Raw genomic sequence first — 15,440 nt, 5'->3', positions numbered from 1 at the left:
AGTAACTAAGAGTAATTATTACTGAGCTCAAATAGGTGGGATGCAATGACCCAGGGCTATGCTCAGCCCAAGTTTATAGTCCATGCTTACTAATCTGGATGAAGGGGGCCAGCAAGATGGTTCAGGGTATGAAGGCCACCAAGCCTGGCAGACAATCTGAGTTTGAATCCCAGGCCCCATGCGATGGAAACCGAGAACCTACTCCTGCAAATTGCCCTCTGACCTCCACACATAAACACAGCATACATGACATAAGCACATGCTCACACACATAAGAAACAAATTATAACATAATAGTAAAAAAATAAAATGAACAAATAACCCTGCGCTGTCCTGCCCTTGGAGGAAGGTTTATTCATTTTATCATTAAAGGAATTTTATTCAGGCGCCATGAATTCCCGAATTTATGATTTACCCTGTGAGCTCGCACTGCATCTCTGCCAAGTTGATGAACCTGTCCTGGGGAGGCTGGAATGTCGCAGGGCTGAAGCTTAATGGCAGTTTTACCTGGGCTCTCTTCAGTTCCTTTGAAAGCCTACCCCGTGTCTAACCTAACATCTTCGTGAGTAACAGGTAAAACCTTTTTTTTTTTTATTGTGTATACCACATTCTGCCTCCATGTATGCCCACACACTAGAAGAGGGCACCAGATCTCATTGCAGATGGTTGTGAGCCACCATGTGGTTGCTGGGAATTGAACTCATGACCTCTGGAAGAGCGGCCGGTGCTCTTAACCACTGAGCCATCTCTCCAGCCCCTATAACAGTTATCAGCTCACTGGCTCACATCAACCCAAAGGCTAAGAATTCAGTCAGGCTGCTTCCGAGGCCTTCAGTGAGTGAGGTTGCCTCTCTTTTGTAGCCAGCCTACCTGATGTTTCCACGGATGTAATTTTGGTCTTGATTTATGACTTTCCTTGTTGTGTTATTATGGGCATTTTAACAAACTGTTACAACCTTGGAAGCAGGAATTTGGGGTAACCCACACCTGGCCACAGTTCCTAATACTGGCTCCAGAATGAACTCTAGTCCCCTGGGAAGTGAGATCTGTGCTCTTTGCACGTACAGCCCAACAACTGCAAACCACAGTTATTCACCCCCTGCTGAAGCAGCCTGGACCTTAAAGGGGCGAACACAGGCGGCTGACACAGCGGGTGGTGGTCTGGACGGCGTCGGACTCCGTGTCTTCCCCACCGAGCATTTGCCTGGGTTCAGCCTGGTGGGTGCACGCGGATTCCCGCCGGCGCGCACCCTGTGCACCCACGCCCAGCCCTCCCTCCCGCCTGCGGCTCCGGGGCGCGGCCAGGGCTCAGCACCCGCCCCGTGCGAGCCGAGCGCCCAAGTTCCTTGAAGGCCGGCGGTGGCCGCAGAGCCGCCCTCACTCCCTCCCTCCCTCGGTGACGCGCGTGCCCCGCAGCGCGCAGCCGCAGCGCCGCCAGCATGCGCGCCGAGGCCCGTGGCGGCCTGGAGCGCTTCTGCAGCGCGGGCAAGGGCCGGGGACTCCGCGCGCTGCGACCCTTCCACGTGGGCGACCTCCTTTTCTCCTGCCCGGCCTACGCCTGCGTGCTCACCGTGGGCGAGCGGGGCCACCACTGCGAGTGCTGCTTCGCCAGGTACGCCGCGGCGACCGTGCGGGGATCGTGCGGGAGGGAGGGGCCACCCGGGGCCACGTGCGCCGCACTCCGCACAGCCACGGCCTGGCCCCCGCCCCACGCGTGTCTGCTTTGACTCAGACTTCCTGTCTGGGCCAGGCCGTCCCGAGATGGGCGGTTCCCCCACCCCCGAGGAGTGATGACTCAATCAGCCAGGGACCCTTCCGGTCCGGTCTGTCACTCTTTAGGAGGGAAGGTGTGGGACTCGCCCATGAGACTGCGCTCCGTGGGTAGGGGTGAGGGGGACTCGGTTACTGGGAGGATATTTGATTGTAGTTTATCATATATGACCTGTGTGTGTAGAAGTGTAGCCATATCCGTATGCTATGCCTTGAGGTGGCTTTGATGCAGAAAGGTGCGTGGGGATTCCCCCATCCCGCTCTGTCCCTTCATTTTACAAAACACACTTTATCTTAAAGAGAAGAGATCATTTTACAGTTGGGAAATTAAAGCCCAGAGAAGAAGGGTGGCTGTGTATACACCAGGCACTAATTAGGGGCTGAAACCTGGCCTGGTACAGGGCTACCACTTCCACCCACTTCCCGTCCTCCCTGAGTCTGCTGAGGTAGGAGGTCTGGCTTTGGAGTTCAGCCTGTCCCGGATCCTCCAGGGAAGCCTTAGGAAGGGACCCTGCCTTACTTGCTTTGAAGGTCAATGTCTTTCTTCATCTTTGAAATGGAGATGCTGGCTTAGGTTAAGCTAACCTGAGGTTCTGCTGGGACCACTTGAGGGCTGGTCTGAGTCCAGCCCTCCACGCAGCCTTCAGTCTTCCAGACCCGTGTGCCTCATTCTATGGTATGACAACAAAAGAATGGGCAGAGGCAGAATATTAGAGTAATATCGGCCCGGACTCCCTGCCAGAACTGTCTTCCGCTTGGGGGGACCTGGAAAGGAACTAGACGCAGAACCGTGCCGTGGGCAGCGGAAGGGCTGTATGTGATGTGCCTCTTTGAATTGGTGAGCCAAGAGCTAAAGGGTCATGGCACCACTTTGCGACGTTTGAGTGAAGTGAGCATTGGGTTTTCCCAAAGTTAAAACGGCTGCTGCGACTGGTCCCTTGATCTTCTGAGCCTCGCTGTGGCTGGGAGTCTGCTGCAGTGTGGGTGTCTGCAGTACGGGAGCAAAGCGGGTCACCCTGCGCAGAAGGGGCCTCCTTCAGGGGTCCACGGTGTGCAGTGAGATGGTGTGGGCCTTGCCGAGTACATAGTAGGGACTCATGGTGCCGGCCAGTTCTCTCCTGAAATGAAATACCCGCAGTGACAGCTGAGACTGCTTCTCCTCTGCTGGGAGTGTCCTGATTGTGCACACAGGCACACCCGCCTCTGAGAGTACCTCCTGAGTCCTGCTGTTTGTGGAAAAGTTTGCACTCTCTCCGCTTTATTTTTCTGATTGACATTTGTTAACCTCACTAGTTTCTGCCTCAGTTCCCTCCCCCGGATGCCCCCATGCAGACACACCCTTTCCACAACCTCTTCTGTTTGGCTTATGTAAATTTCTGTCAGCAGCCAGAGTCCTTGGAAATCCACTACAATTTTACCCAAGAGATAAAACTCAGGAGACCCTTGCATCTAGAGAAATCTCTGTAGCTCATCCGATGATTGCTATTAAGTCGGATTAGTTTTGCCTGATAGTTCTTCTAGAGTACATAATTTGGTCTCCTGTTGGTATATGACTAAGGCCTAACCTGTTCATATTATTAGACCCATACACGCCTCTGTAGAGTCTCAGGAGTAGGAGCAGTACCCAAATGGGGGAGCATGGAGGTCCATGTGCCACACTCAGAGGAGAGCCACTCCCCCCACGCCACCCCCACCCTACCCCTGTCCTTGTGCTGAAGTCTAGTGGGAACATTACTGCAGCAGTTCAGTGAGCCACCTCAACCGTAGAATTGAGCGCACTTGCTTCAGGAGTGAGTGTGACCAAGAAATAATCACATTTGTTTTTCTTTTTGCTCTCTACAAAATTGGATCCTTAGTGCGGGGGGGAAGGATTTTTTTTTCTCTTGAGAGTTTTAAATTAGTATCACTGCTTTCTCAGCTTGATAGGTGACATTAGGAAGAAGCAGATCTTGCCTCAGCTTCTGGGAGGCAAGTCCTAAAAACATAAAAACTTCCAGGCGAAAGCCATCCCTCTTTCACACATGCACACACACGCACACATACATGCACACACACATGAGTGCACACACCTCTATGTTTGTGTACGTGCTTTGGTCACTAGTTAACTTTCCACCAGGCTCTTAAAGGAGACACGCACACACACGTGTATGTATGTACCTTCTGACTCTTGATTTAATTGGCTTCAGAAGGAAAGGCGCAGCTGCAGCCAGGTGTTGACTACCTATATATACTAGGATATGCTAGAATATTCATTTGGTCTCTGGGGACAGAGGTCTCTCTCTTGATCTTTGTTCTCTTGCTCCTGGGACACCACGTGACAAGGACAGTGTCTGTTCTGAGCGCGTGGGAGAGCCCAAGGCCCTCTTGGCCCTTGCTGTAGAGTTGCACATACTTCATCTGGCTCACACAGACAGCCTCCTTCGACAGGTGATGAAAATGTCCTGTCATGAGTAGTTAGACTTTTGCCCTCCTGTCCCCAGGTTTATTTCCTGGCAGTGTCCATCTTGCTTCTACCATTGCCTAAACTGGCATAACAGGCTTTAGTAGATTTAATTTTATTGTGAAACTGTGAAACCCTGGTGCTGCTTCTTAAAGTTCTCTGAACTGGATCCTGCCTCAAACTGCGGCATTGGGGGATGGTGAGCTGTTCCATGCTGTTCTGACTCCTGCTATTCAAGACATTCTCTGAGAACATGAGGAAGTGCGACTTTAGACGGTCTAAAGTCATCATGGTTTCTAGATTGGAAATTGCGCGTATGCACTAATGAGGATTTGGCCTGGTCTGTGAAGCCTGTGTTTATTAACTAAGTAGTCAGAGGAAGACACACTGACAAAAGATGTCCTCTAGAAGTGACACTCAGGAATACAGATGGATAGCGTGTGACCTGGGCCTGGGATCCCAGCTGCTTGGGAGGCCGAGGCAGAAGGAAGACCCCGTGGGGATGCTGCTCAGGGCTTGGATGTGTGTGTGGAGCCCCAGCATGGGGTGGGGTCAGGAGTTGTCCATCTGTTTATCAGGTGAGGAGTTCTCGCTCACCACTGCCCTTGTTTTAGAGCTACCCAAGCAGGGCCTTGGCTCTAGAGAGAATGGGTTTGGATTCTGGCGTCTCTCTTTCCTGGCTGCTGTCCGTGGGCAGGGGGTGTTCATCCTCTGAGCCACTGGGTTCTTCTGCCTGTAAACTTAGCCTTTAAATACCCGTCCTGCTGAGCTAGTGGAAGGTGAGAGTGACAGTCAGGTCCCCACTACCCGGCAGACTGAGGACCTGGTTTTGTTCTGCGAGGAGCTCGGCCACTCAAGGTTTCCGAGTCCCTTGACTTGTGTATAAGATACTGTCATACAGCCGGGCGGTGGTGGCGCACGCCTTTAATCCCAGCACTTGGGAGGCAGAGGCAGGTGGATCTCTGTGAGTTCGAGACCAGCCTGGTCTACAAGAGCTAGTTCCAGGACAGGCTCCAAAACCACAGAGACACCCTGTCTCGAAAAACCAAAAAAAAAAAAAAAAATACTGTCATACATTAACAGTATAAGATAATGCAAGGGATGTGCTTTGCAAGGTTGGAGGGACCCTGGGATGTGGTACGAACTCTGTTCACTGTTCTGGGACTAAAACCAACCTTTCTCCTGAGCACTCCGGAGTGATCATGGTCTCTGGGGTGAGTTTTCACTGTTTCCTCCAAACCCAGTGTTGTCAACACTACACCCACATAGACAGGGCTTAGACACCTTATTCTTTTAGCATGAGATTAAGCCAATATTTAAGAGGAATGAGAGGAAAGCAGAATCTTCCACCTAATCAGGCCATCAGGACTCCCATTTCCTCCCTCCACCGTGATTCTTCTAGAAATTGCTGTTAGAGTCAGGGCTACAGCTTAAATCTGGCCTTCAGAAAAGTCAGGATTGGTGAGAACTAACTCTGTTTTAGGGCTCAAAGTAGGGGGCAAATGCCCAAGAAAGTGTCTACTGTGTTTCAGCGTTTTAGACTCTCTCCTTTGTGCTGGGGCTAATCATCCCTTCCTGTTACTATTAAAAGGAGAAATAATCACCCTTTTGGACCGACTTTCTTCCTGCCTCCCCAAGCACCTAGGATGGATTCTGCATGGAAGTGACCACAGCCCTGGTCCAGGTCTCTTTCATCTGAGGCACACGGCTGCTCTAGGGTTTTAAAAGCCCATTCCCTGCTTTGTAGAGCCAGCCCCCTCTGGCTCTGGCCAGCTCTTTGAACTGGTGTGTGTGTCCTGATCATCCCCTGAACTAACCAGACCTGGAACCGGGCATCCAGCTTGTGCCTGGCTGAATTCTGTCGTCACTTTCCTGGGGGAGCCCACCAGGCCTGAGGTCTGGGGCTGGCAGGAGGCCACCGTGCCCAGGTCCCTGTTCCCTCTTACACGCTTGTCTTGGGAAGCATCACACAGGCGCCTTTCCACCCACATCTGCAGCCCTCACATCTGTGGATTCTGAGAAAACCCGCCACACTAGTTTAGGGGTGCAGTTCTCAGGCAGGGGAATTGACTGAAGTACCTGCCTTTTCAGGATTGAACCCCCGACCCTGGCCTCATTAGTCTCTGAGTTGTCACAAAGCCCCGCACCTCACTTTGGGTCACTTCTGCTGGCTCCCTGCCTGCCACCCTCAGAGGCCGCCTATTCAATTGCAAAGGCGTTCACCGGGACACAATAGAACAGAAGGAAACCCCATCTCTTGGAGACTGCTCTGAACCTTAATATGGAATATGCATTTTAGTAGGAAAATAATACGGGGGGGGGGGCTTGAAGGTTCTAGGAACGTTCCAAGGCACACTTGTGCTGAGGATACAGCTGTGTCTCCTCGAATCTTCAATCAGAAATTTAAAAATAGTGCTCCAGTCCTCGGGCCAGTGTATGAGCAGAAACCCGGTGACTCTCGGGGCGAAGGGCGGCGTGTGTTTGCTGCTCAAGCATGCTGGGTGAGCACTTCTGCAGCACAGTGCATCTAAAAATCCTAAGGGCTTATCCGGGGCAGGTTCACAGTATCTCCAGACCAAATTGAGGGCTTACCATAATAACAAGGGCTCTTGAGTGTTAGCTAGTAGATTCTGATTCCCTTCATTGATACCCAGAGGGCAGGAGTAGCTGTCAAGGAAAGGGAAGGTTGCTCTCAGGAGAACTGCATCTCACACCAAGGCATACAAGCCAGTCCCAAGGTGCCTACCAGGGTACAAGTGAAAAGGATTTTATACCCTAGCACTTGGCAGAAGTTGCTAAAATCTGTGGCAAATATGGAATGTTCTGGAGCTGGAGGGATGCCTCAGTGGTTAAGAGTGCTTTTGACTCTTCCAGAAGACTCAAGTTCAGATTCCAGCTCCAGAAATATGACGCCTTCTAGCCTCTTTGGGCACCCTCACGCTTGTGCGCGTCCAAGCACACGTATGCACACAGGCACACACACAACACCCGATGCACATGTGGATGTAAAGGACCTTTCACAGATGTGGGCACTGGCTCCTATTCTGCTGCTAGCTCCTGTGGTGACATTCCTGTAGGACATCCTTCCTGCGAGCCCGGACAGCCTTGCCTGTCACTTCACCAATCTGCAGTGCGTGGCTGCTGCTTCTTGCAGTGACAACCTCAACTGTCCTTCCAGCCTCAGAGGTCAGGGACTTCAGTTATGAGCCCCTGCATTCTGGAGAGTGTAAACTATGACTGCTTTTTACTATCTATTAAAGTATTTGTGTCTCCAAAGCACTCGCTGGGTTTTACATCCCTAGAAAAGACGGGAAAGAACCCCAGATCCCTTGTATTCCAGTAATGTCTGCTATGGTGTCAACACACAGCACAGCCTGTTATGCCCAGATCAGCAGGGTTCTCACAGAAGCCAACAAAGGAGACCGAGTCCCATATGTAAAAGCAAAGAGCCTTTATTTTAATCAAGTTTGCAAACTCAGTCTCTGCATGTCCAGCGTATTGGAATAACCAGAGAGCCCCAAGCTCGATTAGAATTGGGTCTTTATAGTAGTAAAGGATGGGGGTGAGGGGTCTCTGAGGTTCAGGACCCCGGATTGGCTGAGATGTGTCTAGGGGTGTCCTGGTGAGGTGCACTGGCAGGTGGTCCTATCTACAGTGGTTGGAATGTCAGGCATTTCCTTTGAATGGTCTGTTTTTGGGTGGGGGTCGGGTAATCTCAGCTTGTGGTGTTTTCCTGCTACCAGGTATTGCTTCAGGGTAAACTCCTGAGACTCTAGCCTCTTCTTTAAATTCATCTATGGCCAGAGTCCCAGGTGATAATGGTTGGAAGTAAAGAACTTCCTTTGGGTGACCTGCCCAGACTTAGATTAACATGGCTGGTCCCTCAAACCCTCGCCTCAAAGGATATAAAGACAGTACAGTTCTTTCTAGAGGATTTTTTTTTTAATTTGTAGAGAGACAGAGATTGTGAGTCAGAGGAGAGCTTGTGGGAGTGGGTCCTGTCCAGCTGGAAGATTGTAGAAGACCTCTCTACCTTCTCAGCGGTAAACCTGCAATTTTCTGGGCCTCCCAGGAGAAACCCGTTTACAGAGAAAGGACCCCTTGTGCAACCTAGAGTCCTGTTAGTTTCACCTTCTCATAATATCAGACTATGCTTCCACCCAAGGTATCCCCAGTGTGCGTCGTTTATCTCATTATAAAAGGAGAGAGATGGGGTCTTAGCAGCCTTTGGGGTGGTAACTTGAGGGCCCAGCGTGTTGTGTGGTCAAAGGCTAAGACAGCTGGCTGCTCATTCTCCCTCGAGACACCTGTACCCATACTTGGGGACATCCTGCCCTCTGCACGAGGCACCCCGTACCAACACTTGGGGGACATCCTGCCTTCTGCACAAGGCACCGGTACCCACACTTAGGGACATCCTGCCTTCTGTATGAGGCACCCATGCCCACACTTGGGGACATCCTGCCCTCTGCACGAGGCACCCCGTACCAACACTTGGGGGACATCCTGCCTTCTGCACGAGGCACCTATACCCACACTTAGGGACATCCAGCCTTTGGCACACTTCTTTAAGATGCTTCTACTCCCACTCTGAGCTGTGTGTCTTGCTCTCTTCTGAACACCTTTTTCTTATTCCTCATGCTTAAGCCCGGATCTAAATAACTTTAATGAAATCTCCAATTCTACATCGTGAACTGGATAATCTTCAAATTCTTCTCAGCATGGAAGCCCTGAGCCCTGATTTGGCCTGAGTGAGTTGAGGTCCCGGAAAGCCTAAGGAACTCTTCAGGCTCCTGGGGGCAGCCTGCCTTCCACCCGGCACAGCACGCTTCCGTTCCAGCAGTTTGAAAAACTTAGGATGATAGTTGGTGCCTTGTGCCCTAAATTTTTTCTGGCTCCCCCAGTGGAGCGGTCAGACTTTTAACAAGCCTCAGAACAAAGCTGGAACCGAGGGGAAGGCTCATCCTCTCTGGGAAGAAGCCTCCCACTGCGCGTGGGTCCTGATTCACCGGTGCCTAGCGTTAATATGTGATGTGGAGAATATCTTTCACTGTCGCACAAAAACCAGCAGCCTGAATGCTGTCCTGGTCCCCTGACCAGGGTTATAATAGGGCAGTGCCACCGTCCTCCGTGTGAGCACCCTCACCGGGAGGGAAGCTAACTTTGGTTCTGATTGTCTTATTTCAGCCTCTGGGGAAGTTGGGCCTCACTGCTGGGCTTTTTGCCTTTTCTCTTTTTCATTTGTTCGGGGGCCGCCTCGGTTAGGCGGAGCAGACTTGTCACCGTTAGTTAAAAGTAATTGTTATTGCAAGCCCCCTGTACGCCACTGTCAATCCCTTTCATGGTCAAACCCGGTAAGCATCCGTTTTAGCACAGAAAGTTGAGAGTGGCTGGAATCGGATCCTTTTCATGTGGACCAACAGCACCTGCGGCCACCGGCTAACTAGCCGGGCTCATTAATTACATGGCTAACTTGTTGATCTCCGTGGCTCTCGACTTTTAGAAGCAGGAGAAAACCACTGTGTGTCTCCTCCCGTAGACAACGACAGGAGAGTCTTCCGCGCTCTGTTCCCATCGCTCATAATCAAATACTTGCAGTTCCTATGACATTTCGTTTCCCCTATGTAGATAGTCATTTCTTCTTTAAGTTCAAAGGGCCTTCCTGTTCACAGCAAGTTATCTGTTTGCCCGTAAAACAAAGGCTTCAAAAACATCGGTCCTGTAGCTGTGAGTCTGAGTGGGTGTGCTGAAGGTATTACTGTAGTTGATATTACTATAAAAAATACATAAAAGCACAAACTAGGCTAATAACACAATGCTCAGCATTTATTGAATATTTACCGTGTTCTAAACAGGTTACTAAAAACTTTGCATGTTTAGTTTTCATAGTGAATTCTTGAGGTACCAACTATATATGAATGTGTTACGGTGGCGGAAACTAAATTCAGGAAGTATTAACTGCTTATCATCCATAGCCGCCATCCCTCAGCCTGCCAGGCCCCGAGAGAGGACAAGGGAGTGCAGCTGAGTGGGGGAAGAAAGGTTTGGACTCATCCCCCATGCACTAGAGAAGCAGAGCAGGGGAAGAAGGCTCAGGTTTTCTTTCTGGAAGCTTCACCAGCTTCTAGAGTCCTTTCTGTTGTAGTTGGGAAACCCAGGGCCAACGTTAGTCAACCAGACAGGTAAACGCCTGATCTCAGTTCCGCCATGAGTGCTGTTTATCCCTAAGAAAAGCTGCACAGGTTACAGAGTTCTTGTCAGTGCGGTTCCTACAGACTCCGAACCAGTGAGCCCCTCAGTTGGCTGTGTGAATGCAGGTTGGTGCTGCAGGTTAAGAATGAGCCTACTGTGCCTGAAGCCGTGGGTTCAATCTTCAGTGCTGGATAAACTGGGGCTGAATTTGTAATCCCAATACTTGAGAGGTAGAGGTGGGAGGGTCAGAAGTGCAAGGTCATCCTCAGTTCCTTGCCAGTTGGAGGCTAGGCTGGCTCTGTGAGATCCTATCTTTAAAAAAGGAGATGGAGGTGGCTCAGCAGATAAAGACTTACTGCCAGATCTCATGACCTGACATCACTCTTTGGGACCCACACAGTGGAAGGAGAGCCAGCGTCTGTGGCAGGTGTCTGCCTCCCCTACGAAAGTATTTATAAAATTCACCCCAGCACAGACCAGTCACAGAATTGGTGTGTCCCCTGCAGTCAGGGCCAGGGCTGAGGGCCTTGAGAGGTTATTAATGACCGGCTCATGAAGCTGGCCTCCTTTGTTGAGGACATTCAGACTTTCTGTTTTTCGTTTGGCACATCTTCCCCTGCGCCTCTGGATTTTTCAGAACAGGTTACTTTGCAAGCCAAGTTTTAGCTCTGTGTGCTCTTCAGATGAGGCTTATTTCAATGTTTGCCTGTTCCTGTGGAGAAGAACGTCCCTGAGAAGTCATCCTCAGGCCCTCACAGGCTCACCTCTGGTCTGTCTTTTCTCCCATGAACATGCACCTGCCGCCATGGTGCAGGTTCTAACTCAGTTTGGGTTCAGGCTCAACCATGACTATTTTTTCTCCCATGTGTGTCAAAGTTTGTTTTTGTCAACTGGACACCAACCTAGACATGCCTGAGGAAAGGGAATCTCAATACAGGAACTGCCTCCATCAGATTGCACTGTAGGCAGTCTGCGGGGACATTTCCTTCACTGATGGAGGGTGCAGCCCACCAGGCAGTGCCGTCCCCGGGCTGGTGGTCCTGAAGTACGGCACGAAAGGGAACCATAGGCAGTGTCTGTGGTCTCTGCTTCAGATCCTGCATCTAGCCCTTGACCTTGAGTTCCTGCCCTGGCCAGACAAACCCTAGGTTCTCACAAATCCCAACAGCAGAGAATCGACCTAGGGCAGGGCTTGTCCACTCTTCTCTGTCACCAAACGTGGAGTCCGAGTCTGGGGCCTTCAGAGGGGTCCCTGGGTGGTTCAAGCCTGAGAATTCACTCCACTAATTCAGTGAGTTCCTTTCTGAAGCACTGAAGCTTGTGAACTTGGTGTGTTTGTGTTGATCTCAGCACCAAGACATGTTTTCCTCCTGTGTGACTTACACTCGGTCCCTGGAGTCAGGCACGGCCTTGCAAGCTGTAGTAGTCAAGCTTAGTTCTCTGCGATGTTCCTGAGTCACCTTCTCCACCAGGGGGATATGGTGCCTGGACCAGCAAGACGCAGGGAGATGTTTCAGTGTTAAGATGAGCAATCTCTCTGAGGAACTGTAAGCCTCTCTGCCGGTGCCAGCTCTTCTGGGGTGGGAGATGATTGGAGGAGGGACGCCAGCCACTGCAGCAGTGACCCCAGCAGGAAGGATGGCAGACACTGCAGTAATGACCCCAGCGGGAGGGATGGCAGACACTGCAGTAATGGACCCCAGCAGGAGGGATGGCAGACACTGCAGTAATGGATCCCAGCAGGAGGGATGGCAGACACTGCAGTAATGGATCCCAGCGGGAGGGATGGCAGACACTGCAGTAATGGATCCCAGCGGGAGGGATGGCAGACACTGCAGTAATGGATCCCAGCGGGAGGGATGGCAGACACTGCAGTAATGGATCCCAGCGGGAGGGATGGCAGACACTGTAGTAATGACCCCAGCGGGAGGGATGGCAGACACTGCAGTAATGACCCCAGCAGGAGGGATGGCAGACACTGCAGTAATGGACCCCAGCAGGAGGGATGCAGACACTGTAGTAATGACCCCAGCAGGAGGGATGGCAGACACTGCAGTAATGGACCCCAGCGGGAGGGATGGCAGACACTACAGTAATGGACCCCAGCAGGAGGGATGGCAGAAACTACAGTAATGGACCCCAGCAGGAGGGATGCCAGCCACTGCAACAGTACCCCAGCAGGAGGGATGGCAGACACTGCAACCGTAGATACCCACTCCTTAGCAGCAGGAATGCCCTTGCATCAGCCTCTCCCTGGTGACAGTTTGGCAATGGTTTGTAAAATTTTTGTTCTGACTCATTTTGTAGGCAGAGGCTGTTCAACTCACACATGCACATATGCACAGTAGTGCCTCACACATAGCTACACATACACACACAGAATAGCTCCTCACATACAGATATACACACACACACACACACACACACACACACACAGTAGCTCCTAGAAATCAAGAGTAGCACATCTTTGTCCTGTGACAGAAACAGGAAAATCACATGCAATGAACAGGCCACGTGGACAGAATATAGAAGAGACAGCAGGACCGTGAACGCTACCTGTGCAAGGTGCGTGTGCGTACCAGCCAGCCGTGTGCCGTGACACCACATTCAAGAATGGATCCCAGTTTGCTGCATGCATTACTTTTTTGTGCGTAGCTTTGGGCTCATTTTTGTGTCCTGCTCCTGTGTTCCCTGTGCTCTAAGCAAAGTGTTTCTCCCCAGGTGCTGCCAACTCTGCACTGTGTCCCCACACGCCTTCCTAGGCTATAACTGCTATCACCCCTTCACGGGCTGTAGCAATGCGAGTTCATTGTTTTCTGAAGATGCTTAGTAAACACCAGAAAACCAGGACCAGCAAGAGTCTGGCATCTGCAGCCTGCTGGCTGCAATGATACAGGCGATGCTGGGGTTAGGGCCTGGGCTGTAGTCACTGAGCCGGAGTGTGTGTCCTTGATCTCTTTGGCCGCCTTGATGAGCGTTGGTGTGTGTTCTCTTCACTACTGCTCCTCAGGGGCCAATCGTGGTGTGAACCTTCTTGGGAAAGGTTGCAACAGATGGCGCCTGCGACTGTCTGACCACGTGTCCTCTGTGTCTCTCCTCTCACCGCTACGATGCCCTTTTCTGTTTTCTAGGAAAGAAGGACTGTCGAAATGCGGACGATGCAAGCAGGCGTTTTACTGCGATGCAGAATGTCAGGTAGGTGCGGGCTTAGCTGGAGGGAGGCCTCTTCTCCGGAGGTTGGGACTTGGGTGTCCTCTTTGCCATTAGCATTTTGCCTCACAGCTCCCCATTCATGCGGAGTGTGCGCATGCACCCCCACAAGTGACCAGCCCCGTGTCAGGCAGAAGTTTGACGTGGAAGAGGTGGGAAAGACACCAGGAGACTGCCGGGTTAGCTGGGGATCACACCAAGGGTGACAGTTCACACCAAGGACATCATCAGCTAATTTTGGGAGATGTGGAGAACTGAGAAGTAGGAAGCTTGCCTTCGTGGCCTACGCGCTGGTTGTCCTGGGTCTCTGATTTTAGGATTCGTACAGCAGCAGGGACTCCTCAGGCTTGGGGTGTTAGGACCCAGGATAATGGCAGCCGGGCTCAGATGCCAGCATGGCAGAGCAGAGGTTCGCAGCTGCGCAACAGAGCTCTGCAACAGAGCTCGTGCCCTCGCGCCTTTAAAGCAGCCTGGATAGGGGACCTGGGAGGTGAGGAGTGACGGATAAGTCTTGGGTTGGCTCTTGCAGTGTGGGACTGGGGAGATGAAGGAGGAGGCTGGTGTGAGACCTCTCAGGGTCCTTCTGAGGTTCAGAGAAGGGTGTCCCCTAACCTACAGTAAATTTCCAATGCACAGAAATGTTCTCTGTAGAAGAGCGTTGCCAGGTCAGCTCAGGGGACGCGTGCTCTTACTCCACAGCCCTGCCTGGGCCCTCAGGCGTGGGATATACAAGGATCGTGTCTTTTAAAAAATGTGTATTTGTGCGTGACACACACACGTATGTTCTCATATGTGTAGGTATGCACATATGTAAGCACACATGTGAATGCATTGTGTGGAGGTGTCTTTCTTGATTGCTCTCACTTCTATTTGTTGAACCTGGAGCTCATGGATTCAGCTAGTCTGGCTAGCCTGCCTGTCTCTACCTCTCAAGTGCTGAAATGACAGACCGGCAGCCATGCTGACCTAGCTTTTTTAGCAGGGTCTGGGGCTCAGAACTCCCGTTCTCACACGGGTGAGGCCAGAGTTTTCTCCGCGGAGCCATCTTCGCAGCCCTGCTGTGGGAGTTCATGCATCCTCTTGGTTGCCCTGCACATCTCCCGGCCTCACAGCCTTCTTTTCTTTCTCTTCAGGAACCTCCTACCACCTTAGCAAACACTCATGCTGTTGAGGGGATGCGTGGCTTAGGTGATCTACACCTCCCTGTCCCGAAGCACCCCTGCAGCTCCACTTACTGTGACTGTTTTTTTTTTTTTTTTTTGATCACGTCCGTAGAGAACACTTAGCAGCAGGCGTCACTGCTGAGCCCTGTGACAGCTGAACACTAGGGACAGCAGCCACTTGCCAGGGTAGAGCAGCCAATGACGCTGATGCTGCGTGGGCTCAGGAGGCCATGCGCTGTGTCTCCTTCAGCAGGCTTCCTGAGGCGGCAGCCTGAGTGACAGCAAACATATAAGTGAGCTTTGGTTCAGTTGGGGGGGGCCAGCGTTATCTCTAGATGCTCTGACTTCTTGTGGGCTGGGTGCTTAGATTGCTGTGGCGTATGGGGGACACTCAAGGGACTGTGTGTTTATATGTGAGACAGACACGTCGAGAGAAAGTAGCTCAAGCCTAGGAGTGGTTTACAGTCCAGACGAAAGAGCAAGAAGGAAGGCATGGCAGAGCGGCAGGTTCGTAGGTCCCACTAACAAGCTCTCGGAGCCTGACTCGTCACAGGACGTCCCCAAGTGACACTTTCTTTAAGTGAGGTCACAGTGCCTGCAGTGGAGAGCAGGAAGGAGAGCACACGATGCCCTGGGCAAGCGTGTGCATTGTTATAAATGATACT

The 15,440-nt window shown here is 51.6% G+C and overlaps 1 protein-coding gene across 1 annotated transcript in view; it reads left to right on the top strand.

Annotated features, from left to right (window-relative positions):
- Positions 1–1,383: 1,383 nt before the first annotated feature.
- Positions 1,384–15,440, top strand: part of Smyd2 (SET and MYND domain containing 2) — a 43,150-nt gene continuing 29,093 nt past the window's right edge. The window contains exons 1-2 of the mRNA XM_041635454.1: positions 1,384–1,612; positions 13,534–13,597. Coding sequence (XP_041491388.1) covers positions 1,440–1,612; positions 13,534–13,597 — 237 coding nt within the window. The 5' untranslated portion in view covers positions 1,384–1,439. The remainder of the gene's footprint in view (positions 1,613–13,533; positions 13,598–15,440) is intronic.

The sequence above is a fragment of the Microtus oregoni genome, unplaced genomic scaffold, assembly GCF_018167655.1.
Source record: "Microtus oregoni isolate MIOR12 unplaced genomic scaffold, Mior012 000047F_ref0000412, whole genome shotgun sequence".
NCBI lineage: Eukaryota > Metazoa > Chordata > Mammalia > Rodentia > Cricetidae > Microtus > Microtus oregoni.
The sequence above is the reverse complement of the archived record's forward strand: the minus strand, read 5'-3'. Positions and strand labels throughout refer to the sequence as shown.